Below are 18,846 nucleotides of genomic sequence, written 5' to 3'. Positions count from 1 at the left end.
AAAAGGAAAAAAAAAAAAAAAAAGGAAAGAAAAGAAAAGAAAAAATACCCAGAATGGTCTTTTCTCATTTACATGCCATATTGTTTTCCGACTTCAACCTTATAATCCAAGCCAAAGATCTTAATCCAAACCTCGGTAATGCTGTTTTGTACATCACTACATGAATTACTACAATACCACAGACAAATTCATCTTAGGCATTTTTGCTACTTCCAGATGCAAAGTAATTTAAAAAAAAAAATAAATGTATGAAAGAATTTCTTTTTAATTATACAGCCAGATTACAAAACTCTGCATTTCATAATAAGGTTATTTAAATTCAAAAATATATGGCTCTTTTCCTAAGGACTTAGAGACCAGTATGAGCATAAATAAAACAAGACAAATATGTACCACATCAGATCTTTGAGACCTTCCCCATCATCAGCATCTATATGTACTTCTGGAAAACCAGGTCTTAGACAAACTTAGTTCTAAGTCTTTTCTCACGCCAACTCCTTGAAGAGCCCTAACTGCGTGATTTAGCACTGATCCACACCTCCAAATGTCTGAAATGCAAATTATCTCAACTCACGTTCCTCCAAGAAATAGATATATACCAGCTACTGGGCTTTGCTGCATAGATATCTAACTCTGTATCATGCCAGCAAAAGGGAGAGTTTGTTTGAGCTAAATGAAAATGAGATGAGGGTTTGAGTGAATAGGGGATTTCTTTTTTTTTTTTTTTTTTCTATAAGGTATCCTTTTGTTGTTAAGAGACCATATAATCTTCTAATTGTAAAAAATCTAGGAAATCAGGAATGGAACTTTATAGCAAGACATGGAAATGTGTGATATGAAACCAGAAGCATTTACCTGAATGGCAGCTCAGCAAGAACAACTGGTTACATAAACATAACTCTGGAAAAGAGAAGAAAGGAGCTAAAGATGGAGAAACCTCTGTTGTTCAGTGATCAGAAATGACACATTTGAAATTCCTATGAATAGTAAGAATCTAAACAAATATTTTCTGACTTTTAAAGGCTTGCCTTTGAAAGGAAGGAGACAATCCAAGGAACAATTGATTTCAGCTGAACTCATAAAATATTGGACATCTATAACTTAAGAATGTATATAGGTTGGATTAAGGTCAAGTTGCACTTGGCTGAATACTAGAAGGAGAATAGAGATGCAGTGCTGATGAGGCTGGCCACACCACAAACACCTGCATGAGCCACAAAACCAAGCCACAGAGTCCTAACTAGGGAAGCAGCAGGTTGTATATTCTCTACTAATTCGGTATCCCCCCTATAGTTTCTTGGGAAGAAAGCCTATTTTTATGGCCAAAGTCTATGTGGTTTTAATTGCTACATGACGTTTGAATAATCAAATTATAATTTCCCAGGGACTCACTCTTCTGATGGTTGAGTATGCACCAAAACACCTCCTGATGTCTAACATGACCTAGGCAAGGAGTCTACACAGCCCATCCCTCATTGAGCAGTTTTCCATAGAAGCCACAGCTGGGCACAGCTGCCTGTATGCTGCCCAGGACACAGGAAGCATCTGGTGTGCAAAGCGGGGTGAATTACACTGACCTCACGGTCATTCACCAGGACTTGGGGAGGACAATAAAGGAAGGTACTAGAGACTTAGATTGTCTGTCAGAGATAAAGATTATGGACTGACAGAACTTAAAAGGATGTCTATAGATAGTTTCAAGACGTAAAAGACGTTTCTGCTAATGATGAGCTGAGCACATGCATTCACAGAGCACGGAAACTGAAGATAACAGTGCTTCCATAATAACAGGTATTGTAGACAGGATAAAGAAACAAAAAATCTGTTAAACAGTTATTTTACAAAAGTCTTTACTTGGACTGTATTTTCTGATATAGTAGGGAAGGATATTTACTGCAGTCATCAGATAACAATGAAAATATTTACATTACTGAATTTGCAGAAGGTAGAGAATGTAAAAGATTCAGATAACATTAAAATCATAAATGTTAAAGGAACTGAAGATACAAATGAGGGAAGTTTTATTTTTCTGAACACAGATCTTTCCTGAGGATAACAACATGTATAAGATAATCTTTTCAAACCAGATTTATTGAGTATTACCAGTATGAAACTTAGCAAAGCATGATTTAAGTTCTCTGTAGCACTTAACAAATATTGTAAGCTAACTACAAACCAGTACCTAGTTAGTTTTTCCCTTTGATTCCTGTTTTGTCTTGTTTAAGACATCACATACATATCCATGGATATACAAAGAGAGATAGAAAGACATGGATATTCATAGCAATTTATTACTTACCTCAATAAAGTGAAGTAAACTCCCCATGAATACAGTTTTGGAATAGCTTTTTAAGTGTTTTATGCATACAGATCGAGAGACACAATTAAACAAAAAGATAAAGAAACATGCTAAAAGAAAGGAGCTAAGAAGTTATCAAGCAACATATTTTAGATTAATTCATTCACCCAGAAATGCAATTGACCTAATCACTAATGACATTTAAGTTACCATTTGTTCATCCAATCAGAAAGAATGAAAAATAATGTAAAAATGCTTCCATCCTTTGCACAACTAACCCTCAACTGAAAAAGCTTTTTGTCATGTCTTACTCGTGATCTCCTATTAAACATGTAGCTCTTAGATATGTAATCCCATGGTCTAAATCTACCTTTCTGAAACAAAGATTAAGTATCTGAATTTACTCTTTGTGTTTAAGAGAATCCGAGGGCTGACTCCAGAGAACAGTGAAACTAATCAGAGAGACAGAAAATACCCATTCCTTCTGGTGAAATGAGTCCACAGAAATGCAGTGCTCTGGCCCTCTTCAGAAGAAGAACGTATTATTTCAAGAATGATCTTCTTGCCTGAGGTATATTCAAATATATCTGAATTGCTGCACATCATTTTTTCCTGTTTAAGAATTCCTGTTCAAGTAAACATCAGTCCCAAAATGCCAGTCACTTGTTCTTGTGGGGCTCTTAACCTATGCAAAAATAGTGTTTACCCCTGCTTTCTGGTTATTAGGCATTTGTAGCCTGGCTCTAAAATTAGTGCTAAAGGCCACATAGTGCTACTACGAATCACAGGATCACATGGTAATGGAATGGCTTGGATTGGAAGGGACCTCAAGGATTATCAGGTTATCCAAACCCTTTGCCACAGGCTGGGTTGCCAACCACTAGATAAAATAACTAGATCAGACTGATATCAGATTGATCAGGTTAAGCAGGTAGATTAGATAGAAGAAAGATTCTTGAGCATGCATTGTGTTCAAGTGTCTCATTGTCTAGAAGTTTCTGCTGAAATAGGAATTGGACCAATGCCCTCAGACAACCAGATGTACTTAGATAGCAAATGAAATTTAGGAAGCACTACAGTCACTAGAAAATGCTGTGAAGGAGCATAGTGGATAATTACTACAACTGAAGCACATTTCTGTGAAATTCCAGACACGAAAATAAGAACTTGTTAGGCTTTTGTATGTATTCAGAAGAGAAAATATATCTATATTTTTAAGACATAGAGGTATACTGGGAGCTGAGCACTTCAAAAACTCTGCATAAAATGCACTGAAGTTTCACACATAGAAAAAAAAACTCAAGTTGTTACCGACAAAAAAGTTGGCATTTTTACTTGACTTCTGTAGTTGAGAAACATGACAGATAAGCAGGATTTCATTTTTAAGTCCCCTGTGTGCCAGTAAATAGAGATGTGGCATTGGAAGACTCAGGGCGAGCTCCCTTCATCATTAATAGCGCCCCAAACATCTTGATTGAGATGTACATTGATGTGATCTGATGCATTCATTTGCTAACTCCTCTTTCTAAGGGGAATCAGGGACTTATGCAATTATTTTCATGTGGGGCTGCTCTCTTCAGAGTGAAAAATGCATCAGGAAAAAAACAAAACAAAACAAAAAGAAAACAGTGCTAATAAATGGAAAACAAAAACAAAGCACTAAAAAATCAACCACGAGCTACTCAGAATATTTATGAACTTCACGTGGAATCTGCTGAGCATTTCTATTTTGCAGATTTCTTGAGACAATTGCTCTTTCTCAGTCTGGAAGAAATGCAAAGATTTTAACTACTTACTTATTGGACAACCAATTATCTTGCACTATATATTTAAGACTGAACATCATGAAATGCCTATTAGTTGAGCAAGCAGGACAGTGGAGCAATTCCATTCGGAATGGAGTTAAGCCAAGTAGTTGGAAAGAGAAGCACCTTTAGCAAGAGTAATTCACTAATATAAATGTAACAGTGTTCAATTTACCTAGCCATTACACGTGTTATCAGCAAAACATTCTGAGTGTCAGAAAACAAACCTTCCACTATCACTAGCTTGAAGTAGAGTGATCTGAAGCTGCAACAGCTCGGCTCTATAGATTTTTTTTTCAGACAACAGACAGACAGTAGTTGAAGTTATAAAGTCAAGTGAAGAATGATAGACTTTTGCCTTGAGTGCACAAAGAATACAGAGCTTTCAGAGTGGCCTGTATGTGTAGAAATTAGCCTGCTTTCCTGAAGTACTGTTGGCCTAGACATGCTTAGATGTGCTACTTCTGCTTCTGCTGAAATGTCAAGGCACACAACAGTTGAAAAGAAACCAAACCAAAGTAAAACAACCTGAAAATGAACTAACTTTACATCCTATTTACCGTGGAAACAATAAATGGGAAATATACTGAAAAAAAGAATGTCTGTGGTATACTTCAGGCCAATATAACAAAGGCCTACAGGTTACCCACTGTGAAAGCAAGAGCTGTGGGGCCTTACTGACAAAACTGCTCAGCAGTACATGGAAGCTTCCAGTCCTTTGATCACAACTTGATAATCAGGCACAACTGCACCACAACATATGCATATTTTACCCTCCATACACAGGATATGCATACACACATATATATCCTATTTCCATACCAGTGTTGCATCTCAGGGAATGCAACTGGGGAAGATGGTATGGGTGGAAACTAGCAGCCAAAGTGGTTTGGTTGCTAGTCTGATCCATAATCCCGCTGCCACAGGAAACAGGGTATTACATGGCTTTTCTTATAGGCCTAATTTGACCTGTTACTAGACAGCAAGCTTGCACTAAAACATCAGAACTTAGGTAAGAGAGATGAGAACAAAAATTTAAGATGCTCACAGTTGCCAGCTAGGCCAAAAGGAAATCCAGCTGACTACATATGATCAATTTCATTTAACCCTAAAAGGATTGATTAGTTTTCTCCCTCAGTAAGATCATGTCTTGAGGAATAGAGGTTAATAACAGATAGTGTTGCATACTTCCGCTAATGTTCTCTGGTTCCTCATGTTTTAACTGAAATCCATAAAGAGGTCACAGCAATAACCAGAGATGATTTTCTTTCTATGTCAATTACTGAGATGCTGGAAAGATAATTTTCAAAGTCTGACTGTGATTTTCCAAGTACACTAGGAGACTGTTTCTCCTGCCTTCTCCATGCAGGAAGATAAACAACTGCCCAGAGGTTGATAAACAAGATGCTTCTATTTTTACTAAGAAGTTTAAGTACAAGTACATAATACATACATAAACTGAGTAGCAGCTCTAGCAGAAATTACATGAAGAAGAAACTAGGACTGACTTGGTTGGTTTTTTTTGTTTGTTTTTGTTTTTGTTTTTTTTTGTTTTTTTTTGTTTTTTTTTTTTTTGCATTCGTCAAAGAGAAATGAGTGGCTACTATCACTTGAATTGACTGAAATGATTGAGTTTGTTCTCTGGCTTCTTAACAGGAAGACAAATGAACACAAGAATTCTTTTAAATACGGATTGAGAGAGTGCCCTATAATAGTAATGTGGTGCAGATATTCTCTTCTATGTGTATCAAATACTCTCCAATAATTTCTAGTTATCTGTGTCTGCAGCCAAAGAATCTGTCCTCCAAGAACGGGTTAAAATGGGATCTCATAAATATATAGCGGATAGCTGAGTTCAGCTACTGACTTTTCTCCATGCTGCATTATACTTTTTATATATATTATATATATATATATATAAATATATATATATATATATATATATATATATATATATATATATATAATATAAATATATATATATATATATATAAAAAGTATATATATATATAATATATATATATATATTATACTTTATATACATCTAAATGGCATGCAGGTAAACAAAAACTTCTAAAATACTCAGTTCCCAGAAAATCCTTGTAACTAAATGTAATGTGAGCACTGCAATTAAAAGAAAATCGTATCAGACAACTTTCCCATCTGGAAGCCTCTTCAAGAAAGTAAGAGTAGATCTGAGTACTTAACTGAGATAGCAACAGAAGTTACAAGCACTAACATTCAACTCCACTGTATCTCTCGGAACAAGAATAAGTATTCACACTATCTTATCAAGACTCCTATTTTGATGTTCCACATTGTTTTTGTTGAATATCAATTCCTGACTAATTTAAAATAAAAATAATGATTTCCAGGTACTAGCCATCATTTGTTATCACATAGCTCTTCTTGTCTCAGGCACTGTAAGAATATTCTGTTTCTTACTCAAGTGATGGGTAGTCTCTGGGACAACTGGGAATGTCACCATGGAGTATGTATGATTCTAATGATGAACCTGCCCTCCCCAAATCCTTGCTGTTCACACTCCTTCCATTGGGTGTTGCTATGATATTAAAGAAATTACTACTGTGACTTAATGTATGCACACAGAAAAGCATGCCAAAGGTTTGAGATCCCTACCTACGTTGCTTTGCCTGTTATTTTAGACAGCTGAGTCAGCTGTACATTACACAGTTAACATACGTTAGCTGATGTTAAGAAAATCTGTCAGTGGCTACTTGTGAAAAAGAAGACCATAAAATGGAGTATTCCAGCTTGCACTAAAAGTTTTATACTCTTTCATGAAGGTGATTTGACTACAATTTATATGTACATTGAGGCATACAATTACTGTATGCAGTAGTTGTGCAGATGGCTCTCTTTTAATTTAGAGTATTTAGTGCATCTTCTGTATAACGAATCAGGCAATGAATAAGGAGGAATTTAATGAAAGTAACCAAAAAAGGAAATAGTATAATGAAAGTTAAAACAACAACAACAACAAAAAGTAGAGGATTACTTAGGGCACAATTCTTGCAAGGATTTCTTGCTCACTTAATGCCAGAAACTCTAAATAGCTCTCCAGACAGTTTGAGGGAAAATTCTTTGAAGATCTGTGGCCTTTGGGAGGTCTTGACAAACACTAAGAATCAGTCACCTGATCACTAAACTTTACAGTCGGTGATCATAAAGATGACTACTGAAGATTTCAAAAAGAAGATATACTAGCTGTGACTGAGTTTTTATATGGCCAGGGCACAACGCTGAATGTATCCTATGAATATCATCAGAAAATATCAAGATTTCATTAAACTATGGCAAGTACAAATGGTATAAAATGACTTCATATTTGAACTATCCTCAGCATTAAAAGCTGCTACTATTAATACTAGTAATTGTAAACAATAGAAAGCTACTATGACCTGAAATTCTGGTCATTTTTATAGCCTTTAATGCACTTACTGATCTAGATATACTCCAAGGTTGTTAGAAAAGTGCTGGCATTTACCTGAGTGGTCTTTGCTCTAATTGGAAAATATCACACGCGATATACACGTTAAAGAGGGAGAAACAGACCAAGACAACAAGATTTTTATACACAGTTAAATCTACAACTGTCAGACACAAATGCTTGAATATAAGAACTTGGGCAGTGAATAAAATGTTATGGGACAAAAATAACTGGTTTCATCCAGGTAAATCTGTACAACCTCTTAGCAGGGGCAGTGACATGAGCCACAATCAATGTACATTCCAACACTTCTACTTTCAAAACTCTTTCACAAATATTACATTTCAGAATGATGGCTACACTTACCTGGTAGACCAGGTGGGGTTTTCAGATATTTGCCATTAAAATGTTGAATTACTACTTCACATTTTTCTGTAGACTCCATTCTGGAAAAGAGAAAAAGGTGGGATTAGTGTAGAGGCAGTAAGAGTAACTAGACTTTCACAAAAGTGATCAGTCAGCAAAAACAAAAAGGAAAAGCAGGTAAAAAGAAGGACAAGCACAGATGCTGAGAGAAATCTTCAAAGCTGTTCTTTCTGACTTCTGCACAGAAACTGGTTGAGCTCATTACAGTGTAGCATGGCTTGTAAAGAGGACCTGTCACCCTCAAAGCCTGCAGCTGTGCTCCCGGCTTGTGTGCGAGCTACTGTGATGTCAATGAGCAACTCCCTCCTGGCTCCGAGGGATCTCCCTGAACAAGGACGTTCTTTGTGCTCTCACGTGCTGCCTGGAAAGGCAAATTACTTGTATCTAGATTCCCCATGCACCCAGTATAACTTCAAATGGGTTGGAAAAAAAACAAGATTTGTAGAAGACGATTAAGCAACAATTGTTAGGGATTGCAATGTTAAAAAATAACCTGCAAGAATGAACTGTACAGCAAAACAAAATGCAGGGAATATGTGCTTATTACATAAAACCCGATTCTGGGTAAAGACAATTTGTATGCTATACCGACAGGTGACATGACTCTCTATTCATTCTGTTGGACCTCAAGATAACTTTCAGAATTGAGGCATTACAGCATTAACAGCAAACCAGTACATACATTATTGAGCAAACTGCCCAAGGATACAAAGCTACCGGTCAAATCCTAAACTATGCCTATACCTTATCAGGGAATTCAGTTTGTTCAGGTCTTGTGAACTGACAGCATGCTAGTCCAGAGCAGTCTGTTGACTGCTACACAATTGGCATAGAAAAATGGAAGAGAGAAAAACTAATCATAAAGCTAAAGCAATACAGTCACTTTCTCTCTCTTGGAAAAATGGTGTTTAAAAAATGTGTTCAACACTGCTTCAGCATGTTACTTCTTACCTCCAGGTACTCCCCACAAAGTAACTGCCAACCTACATATTCCTTACTTCTCACAACTCGAGATCTTTTAAAAATTATCTTTTCCTCCACTCTTTCTATCACGTGGTTTTGCGGAAAGAGTAACATGCATTCTACATTGTTCACGAGTTTGGGGCACAACACTGACTTTACAGCAGCAGTTTGGATCCTATGGTAAAAGTTTGCTTACAGTTCAAATGGACGACCTCCCTCACCCGAAAGAAAATTAAAAAAAGAAAACAACAACAACAACAAAAAAAAAAACCGAACACATAAGAACAAACAACATCAGGAATGAAAATTGATTAATAGTCCAGTATTTTGTCAGTTTGTTTCAGATCAAATCATTAAAAAATGTCACATCTATGTTGTAACACTGCTTTCATTGCATGCTGTGTGTGCTGGGCTGTTTGTACAAGCACATCACAGCTTAGATTGTTCACTTTGGCTTCATTCAGATTTAACTAAGTGAATGTCTGCACCGAGCCTTTGGAGAATCTTGTCTCTGGAAGAATAAATGCAATAAAAGCCTGTTTTCTGTAGCTGCAGGCGCTTAATGTCAAACCATGTTATGTTGCACCACACAGCAGTGACAATTTCATTTTAATACATGGGGCACATTTTAACAAGCCAAAGCAGTCCCTGCAAAGAACACAATATATAAGCTACCAAGTGAAAGAGACTCAGTGCACTTTGTGCATGTAGTGTGGGAAGAGAATAAAAGTGAAACCCACAGTGTTCTGGGATAAAAAGGCCATCATTCGAAAAGCAGCCTTAGAAAGAATGCATACATTTTCTTCTCAAGTTTCACAATTAGCAGCTCTCAACTTCTATTGCTAGCTATCTGTAATCTGGCAAACGCTTCACTTGAAACCAACACTAGCATTATCAACTCAGTTTGAAAAGGCAGTGTAATAGACAAAGCCGCTGATACACGCTCCCTTCAGTTGTGCTGCTGAGGAACAATGGCAGCTGTCCCTCATCTCCACCATCCCAGTGAATCCCTGAATACTCTCTGAAGCAGCCCGGTGGGGCAGGCCTTCAGCCTGGCAGTTCTGCAGCCATCAAGTGACTGGGTCTGTGCCTATCCCCTGTAGGGACACGTAGGGATGAACAGTAATTTCTACTTATCCAGAACACCTGTTTCTTAGGTAATCATCTGATATTTGCTGTTGCAAACATATCTGCATATACAGTGATTCCAAGATACCTCATTCTCTTTTTTATTTGCATTAGCCACGTAGACTAGCCATGCCTGGGAAGAGGTCCAATAGAAATATACTTCTGCTGGGTCCACGCTAATAAATTCTGCCTACTGTTTCTTCAAAAGCTCTGGCACTCTGCCGTAGAATGTCTAGAAACTCGAGGGAGGGGGACAACATACATTTTTTTCTCATGAGTTTATTAATCTTCTTGGAGAGAGCAACGTTTCAAACTTTGTAATGGTACAGAATGCTATCTAGCAACACTACCACTAACAGCAATGTTACATTTTAAAAGCTAATCTCTAGGGGAAAAGTTTCTTACAGAATAATGTCATTAGAGCGTAGGTAGACTTGGGGGAAGAGAACTTTTGAATCCATTTTTCTCACGGTGTTTTTTTGTTGGTATGTTTGTTTTTGTTTTCCACAATTGATGGAACAAAAATAGGCAAAATATAACATGTTGGAAGACTGATAAAAAATTATGTTGAAAGATATGGCTACTCAACTTCTGCTGGACATGTAAGGACATCAGCTTAAGCTTTACATGAGGATAGAAATGTGCTTCTGATAATTCAGAAACTATTATTTTCAAACTCTTCATCAGCATGGTTTTGGTATTAAGGGACCTCAAAAAAACAATTTATGTTCAGATGCAGCTTGGATATAACTTTAATATATCTAAGTAATTCTTTGAGTCCAGAAATGCATTGTGGTAAAAAATTATCAAAGCCACAGGCCAGGTTATTCTGATATTTTTAAACATACAAATAATTACCAAAATAAACCAACAAAACAAGGATAAATATGATAATTGATTTTCAGTTGTATCTATATATATTTCCTGGTTCTGGAAGCTGAGAGATTCTCAAATACAATATAAGTAACTAGTCTGACTATATTTCATCCAAGTGGAAATGAAGTTCATTTAAAAAATACAAAAGGGAGGATGGTTCTTATGATATTTCTAGTCATGGTTTACAAATTTATGATGATACGACTAGTAAAACAAACAAACAAACAAACAAACAAAAAATGACTGGTTAATATTAGGCAAATATCACAACAAAATCATTTGAGATTCTTCTCTTACTATCAAACATTCATTTCAGATAGTCTAAAAAACTTGTATCATTCTCTTTATGTAATCCAGTGGTTCCAAAGTAGTCTTTATGTACTGTTACATGTGATGGACTACCTTCATCATGAAAAAATAAGGAAAATTGGGGGAAAAAGGTCTTACGAGTGTTTATTTTATTATAAAAATTGATGCAGTGCTAAAAGACAATTAAAAAATATATATATACAAGGAACATAATAATTCCATAATTATTGCATGTGAAATATTCAGTACTATGTAATCCATGTAATCATCAGTTAGCAGTAAAACATGGGTTTGTTTTATGCATGTCCTGTAGTCACTTCGCTTAATAAAAATAATGTAAATGAGAATAATCTGTGTGGTTTTTTTTTAATATCACATTTAAATATTTAAAGATTCAATTACTACTATCACATTTATATTACGACCAACAAAGAATAATGTTGTTCTCTTGTATAAATGATAGCAGAAATAATGCTTCTTTACTACTTAAGGCATTTTTCAAAGATGAAAATAAGTAGGTTGTTGCTGCAGATTGTCTGAAGAACTGAGGCCATTGTTTGAATACGCAACAGAGAACTCAGTTTCTTTAGTCTACCAATGAGAGGGGCAGTCTGATAAGGGTGCGTAAGACACTTAGTGGGGAGAATAAACAAAGTAGTTCCTTAATCTGGTTGAGAAAATAGTGATAAGAGCCAGATAAATTTAAATGATATATCAAGGAGAAACGTTTTACTGCAAGAAAGATGATCTATGGACACCCATTCTTTATTATGAAATTTCTTAGCACCCAGTCCTCCTTATACCCTACTCTTAATATCTTATTTATTTTGCAAACTTAAATCCAGATGACATAAAACTCTGATATGTCTGCTGCCTGTGACTTTACTTTCCTCTCTATTCAGGTACATTACATCCCCAACTTTTCAGCATGGTTGCTTCAAGATGTTTGTACTTGAAAAACTTTTATTTGGGAAATACCATTCCCTTTCTCATTTGCAGGAAGATATATTTTGTCAACTTCTCCTCATTTCTCATAAATACTGTCTTTTACCAGCATGTCTTGCCTGTATATTTTTCATGTTCATTCCTGATTGCATGAATAGCAGGATCATTGTCTACAATCACAGTTAGATAAACAAGTTCTGCAAAAACCACCCCAATGATGACAGGTAAGAATGGGGGCATATGGTCTATCCATGCAGCATGGCCCATTATGTGCAGCGGACCCTTCTGATCTTCCCTGCACAGAGTCACAGAGCTTCCACTCCATAGAGAAACGTGTTTACTTCAGAAGAAAGCAGATGCAACTGAATGATACCTACGTTATCCTGAAAGATGCACAGCTTTCGTTGAGGAAAAGAATATAAAAAGTAAAGGCTTGGCTCTTTCATTTTGCTTGAGTGGAAACTGGAACAGATCCATTCCAACTGAAATTCACACAAAACATCTATAAATAGAATAACGATCCTGTGGAGCTCAAAATTTCAGTTGCTGAGTTAAATACTGTTTCCAAAGACTAAATTTAATACATGTAAAATGCAGATAAGCAGGAGATAAGTTTAATAAAAAAAAACATTTGCTGGCAGAGAAAAGCATCCCTTTGGAAGCTCCACCAAGAGAACAAGGCAGGGAAAAGACAAGAATAGAGTCCAAGCTCCAAAGGATAAAATGGGTAAATGTCCCACTACAGATCCCTCTGCTTTTTCACAAAGGGACATCATCATAATGTTAGCTTTTTGCTCTGAGATAATAGAGAAAGGTAATTGAGAATCTCCTGGGTCTTTCACTGGGAACAACATTATAACATGTTTTCATGGCAGTTTGTGTTGGACGATTTTTATCCTGTTACTGGAAAAAGAACTGTATGAACACAGAGTCATTTCTACCTAGTCCCTGTCTGATTTATGTTACAGTCTTCACAGTCTCAGGTTAAGTATTATACTGGTGCCTGCTAGCAGAGCATTACTTGACAGTCTGACTGCAAGCATTTCCATCATAAATTTCTGTTTTCAGAGGCTTATGACCATGTTGTAAAATGTCACTTGGGGTCTCAGTCTTGCAAGGTCATTTTAAGTTACAAGACAGTAAAGAAACAAAAAAAAAAGTTACTAGCTTCTAATTCTTTCTTTGCAATTTATCATTTAAAATGGCCTGTAAAATGCTTTCTTTGCTGTTCATTTGAGTGTGGTGGTACATGTATGTATGGTATTCCGAATATTGCCACCACTGTAGGGAGGTCACAAATAATACTTTAATGCTACTTCACTGTGGAGCTCTGAAACCCAATCTTTATTTCACTAATTCAGTGGCATCAGCAAGTCTCTACCCAGGGTACACCACAATGCCTCCCTGCCCCCTCCTCCATGTTCCTATGAGTTTTTCAATTCAACTCACAGTACCTAGGGCTTGAGTCATGAAAATTGCTCAGCTAAGTCACCTAATGACTCCTAACTTTCCCTGTTTCTTCACCTATAAGTGATTCATGCTTATTTTTCATGTTATCAGTTCCCAGTAACATATTTCCTGGGATCCTGCCTTGTCTGTGCCTCTCTGGAATTTGCATCTCCATGAAAGCACAGACTCATGCCTGGCAATATTCTCAGGGATGTACAGAGTCTACAAAATTTTTGTCTAGATTGCAACACCAGATGGAAATGTAAGGATTTTGAAGACATATGCTCATCCCATAGAGGTCTCCAGCATTATGCAGGGAGGCTTTTTGATGAAAATTTAACACTGCAGGCATTGGAATATCATACAGATACCACATACAGTCTTTGGGGCATGCTTGGGATTTCCAGTTTCATCCAAGATATCCAATTATAAAGCAATTTCCTGGGGAAGATGTAGGATTTGACAGATCATTCTTCTGACTGAAAGTAGGAATGATTCTCATCATATCTGAGCCTGCACTACTGTCCCAGATGATGGATTTGTTCAAGTTAAATTTATAGCACCTTTTAGAACACCTTTTCAATCATCTTCAATTAAACCCTTGAATAAGGAAGAACAAAGCATTTCCATTCTTCACAAATGTATCCTTAAACTACCTGGATATTCTCTATCCCCTGGTACTGCTGATGCTTCTGTGCCTCCAAAGCAGCACCAGCAATGATCCCTAGAAATCTTCCTCCAAACAGTCCTTTCATGTTTGCTTTCATTTAGCAAAACATTCCCACTACTTTGGTACTTTGATTGTGTTACTTCTGTATTTCTTCTGACATTTAAATAAGGCGTTCACCCTTTACAAATCTGTGGAGAGACAACTCTTTCAGCACATAGAGTTACCTCTTTGTAACATGACATCTTCAGGATGGAGTTGACTATTCCCCTCCGTGCTCTGGGCACCTTCCGCTACTGAGTATCTCCAGCCTAAGTCCAAGACCTCTCTCTGATCTGCTATTTATTCTCACCAACAACATTGTTAATGGCTAGTTCACACAGCTCAAATCATAAGAGATGACACGGCAGCTTTAGGATATCTCAAAACAAAATAAAAAGAAATAAATAAAAAAAAGCCTTCAAATCCAGTTGCTTTGGTTTTTGCTTACTTCTTTTTCGCTTGCTTCTTTTGAGGATTAAGGACTCTGCGTTCACTTTAAGCTCTGGGGAATCCACTTACACTTTCAAATGAAAGATCAAGTGGCGGAGCCACTGAACAGCTCTTGGCAATAGGGATTTAAGAGAAAGATTGTGGTGAAATCCTGTGTGAGGGCAACGCTGCATCATTCCCTCTTTCTACAAGAAATCTCACAACAGACTGAGCACAAAGCTTCTCATCTGCACCTTCTTATTCCACATTCCCTGCTTATAGAAAGCATTTCTCCCTGCTACTCTACCACATTTCTCTTGCTGCCATGTGACTGGCTGTGTTCAGCTCCAGCTCTGCTCACTAGTGTCAGCAGATGCTCTGTTAGCAGCAAGGTAGCCCTGCCAAATGGCAGCTTCCATAGTGAGCCTGGAGCTGGGTAGTACCAGCCCTGAAGTGCAAAGCCAAGGAGAGCAGCAAGGTGCAGGTGGGAGAACAGAGGTTACATCAATTCCCTTCAACAGGATGAACTTCTGTGGAGCCACAGCTGGAATCCAAAGTTACACTTCAGAGGCCCCTTGCTAATAACTCTCCTCCCAAAATCTCTCCCATGTTATACCTGGGCACAGTTGTGTTCAAGCCACAGTGAGACATTCTAGAAAGTTTCAAGAAAATCCATTCTGCTGCTTTTGAGGAACAGAAAAGAAAGAATACTTCAACAGCATAGAAGCAGCTAGTTTTCTTGTGTGTGTTTCAGAAGAGGCTGAACTTTAATGTGGACAAACATAAATCAGAATGCAGATCTTAGAGTTTGATCCAAGGACACGTGAAGACTCTCGGATTATAAATGATAAAGTAGCCACCTGTAGTACTATGAAATTGCTAATCACACACACTTTGGAGAAATATCTGAGAATAATTGTTTACAGGAAGTCTTCACTTCTTGAAAAAGTCTTTGCTTTTTGGAAATACTTACTTTGACATTCACTATTCACCTAATTGGGCAGAGTTAAAAAGGGATTTTTAACCTTCACAGCACTTAATTAATAATTTTGATCCATCCAAATTAAGAATTGCTGGGTTCTAGTGCACACAGAGTTGACTTCTCCTGAGCTCTCGTGGCTCATGTAGGAGCTGTGGGAAGGCGTTTTCACCAGCAGGCAGCTCCACTGTGGCAAGAGGGCCCCAGCCAGAAGATGCAACAACCAAGATCACCCTGGGTTGCTGATCAGAACTTCTAAAATCTTATCCAAGCTGAAATACAGCTGCCATTCCCGAGATAAACCCTATTAGTACCAACACTCTGTGTACTCACAGTGTAGGTACACTAGAATGAAACCCTCATAACTACAGGCTAAGCTAAACGAATTCATCTCTTCTGAGTGATATACAGTAAAATGATACCAAAGAGCACGTTATTACCAAAAGATCAAGTAGTCATGCAATTACAGATTGTACTGGTAATTCTGCTGAGACAAGAGTCAGCATACAGCTGTAGTTACACATTTTAGGATTAACTCTGTCCTCAATCAGGGTCAGGAAGATCTTTGGTATACTTCAACAGAGCAAAGTTTTTACTACTCTGTCATTTGCATGATGAATTACAAAACCTTCATCTTAGCACATGGAAGGCTTTTTGAAATGTTACATTATTAAACATGTTTTCACAAACAAATTCAATTTTTGAAATGCAAGTTTATCCATGAGTTACACTAATTTAGACTTAGTGAGCTAGAAAGATTCACATTATTATCTGCAAGAATGCATAAAGAACAGTGTGCCCTCTCTCAGTGTAAATGTTTTGCTTTTATCCATGTGAATTCAAACAGGGTTATCTTAACACTATTTGCACATGATAATCTCTCACATCAAGGACAAAGGTAACACTACAATGTCACTTATCCAGCATGCTGCCTTTTTATCGTACAGTACCCCATTTCACTGAGTGGTGTTATGACACTAACATAAGCGCCATGATATGCCAAGATATGGCATACTTCAAAAAATTCAAAAGACAACTAAGTCACTTTGCCTCCTCTACAAAGGACAGTGTTATGAATAGTCTGTACAAACAATGATTTGGGGTTTTACTTTAATTGTTATTTCTGATTTTTTCTTTCAAAGCACAAGAATGATTTACAGCACAGTTGTGGGGGGGTTTTATCTTCTTATTTGCTTTTTCAGTATCTTTCTATATACAGCTCTTCATTCATTAGCTTTTCAAAAGGAAACTGTTTGATTTAAGAATGTTTCAAGCTGTGGAGAATCTGTGTAAATATTCATTGAGAGTAAACACTGAAACTTGGCTTTCTATCCTGACAGTGACCCACATGGAAGTAACGTGCTGCTCATTCTGTCTGAACTCCTCTGACAGAGCATGTTAGATACAACTATTTCTTCTTAATCTCTTCTCTTAGGCTTGAGATTTTTTTTAGTTCTTAAGGAACCTGTGGATTTTTTTATATTTTATTATTTTATTTTTTTTCAGTTATAGTCCCTTCCTATTGCTTTCCAACTGCTAAATTTACTTTTTCTTGTTTCAGTGTTGCTGCTAAACATTTAAACAGTATCTATTTCCATATACATACATACAATGAACTAATTTTTGGAGAAATGAAATGAGCATCCTTCTGCACTGGTATTCCTCAGCTCAGTGGAAAGAACAGATGCACAATCTGATAAAGGTACTTCTTTGCATTTTCCATAGCTATGAGGCTTTAGAGTTATGAAGTAGACAGCATTTGCAATGGAATAAAGCCAAAAAATATACATAAATCAAGTAAAGGTTTCACCTGGCAAAGCCAACTCCTCTGCTGACTCCATTTGCGTCTCTCAATATTCTGGTGGAAATGACATGTCCAAAAGGTTTCAGCATGTTCTCCAGTTCCTGCTCATCCATGGAAACAGGTAAATTTGAGATGTATAGATTTGTGGGATCTTGCTCTTGTTGCTGTGACAAAATGAGAGAAACAGCCTCAGTTAGACTCAGCAGAACATAATAGCTTATTGCTTCTGCAATGAGGGCTACTCATAATAAGACCAAGCCAAAATAATTACAGCTGCACTAGAAGCGAAGCTGGGCAATCTGTTTACGATGACAACAATTTTTGCCAAATTTCTGCAAACTCATGCATGTGCTTAACTTTGTGCGTGACTGCTCTTACTGAACTCAGTGACACTAATCATTCATAGAAAATTATTCTCATGAACAAATGTTCTTGGGTTTGTGTCCTAACTTAACAAGCAGATTGTGAAGAAAACATCATTTTCATAAATGTGCTCACTGTTAACATGAATAAATAAAACCCAGCACATGTTTTCAGCAGATGTGCTTTTCAGCCTGCAGACTTCCCATCCAACCTGTCCATCATCAGCAAGGTTGGTTGAAAACATGAAATGTTTTCCATAGTATCTTTTCCTTCTTTTTGTCCCCATCGTAAGTGGTAGGTAATACTCAGCAGGCTTCAGAGGCATGACAACTTAATTTTAGTTAGTGCTTAATAAACAAAAACATAAGATACAATCCTTATGCTATGCAGCAAGCCAGGCAATACATTACTGAACAACATCTTCAGAGATTGGTTTATTTTTGTTTTACTACACGTTTCAATGGGCAGAACAAAAATCTTCTCTTTTAACCATGAGATGTATATGACAATAGCATTTCCTATATATATACATATTATTTTTCTTTTTTTCCCTAGGAGGTGTCCTGAAATGGGTTAAACAATCTTGCGGCAGTACTACAGCTTACACTGAGGAAATAACACGCAGTCCTGAAGCCATCTGCCCCAGGTCAACTACACTGGAATCAAATTAAACCCCATTAAAAGCAGTGCTGATGCATCTTGTCAAACAACGAATCATAGGTCGTGTTTCTGGAAGATGTATGAAGACAGAACAGAACCAAGATGTCTGCCCTCTCCCTGCCTTACACACTCAAGGCTTTGCAAAGAGAAGCAGAAATCTGAGTTTCAAGCTGTGATTCACACAGCCATCATTTCACGGATGACTAAACACAGTCCAGGTTAATGAAAATCCGAAGCCAAAGAAAGTATTC

At 37.0% G+C, this 18,846-nt stretch overlaps 1 protein-coding gene across 9 annotated transcripts in view; it reads right to left on the bottom strand.

Annotated features, from left to right (window-relative positions):
* Positions 1 to 18,846, bottom strand: part of RBMS3 (RNA binding motif single stranded interacting protein 3) — a 689,820-nt gene that overhangs the window by 132,079 nt on the left and 538,895 nt on the right. For 5 of the 9 annotated variants that reach the window (XM_015853918.2, XM_015853919.2, XM_015853917.2 and 2 more), the window contains 2 exons: positions 17,579 to 17,736; positions 7,922 to 8,001 (listed from right to left, as the gene is read on the bottom strand). In XM_015853918.2, the coding sequence (XP_015709404.1) occupies positions 7,922 to 8,001; positions 17,579 to 17,736 (238 nt within the window). Of the gene's footprint in view, positions 1 to 855; positions 901 to 7,921; positions 8,002 to 17,578; positions 17,737 to 18,846 lie in introns of all 9 variants that reach the window. The other 4 variants (XM_015853914.2, XM_032442362.1, XM_015853921.2 and 1 more) reach the window with 1 other exon arrangement.

Source organism: Coturnix japonica, chromosome 2, assembly GCF_001577835.2.
Source record: "Coturnix japonica isolate 7356 chromosome 2, Coturnix japonica 2.1, whole genome shotgun sequence".
NCBI lineage: Eukaryota > Metazoa > Chordata > Aves > Galliformes > Phasianidae > Coturnix > Coturnix japonica.
This window is presented reverse-complemented; position numbering and strand designations above follow the sequence as displayed.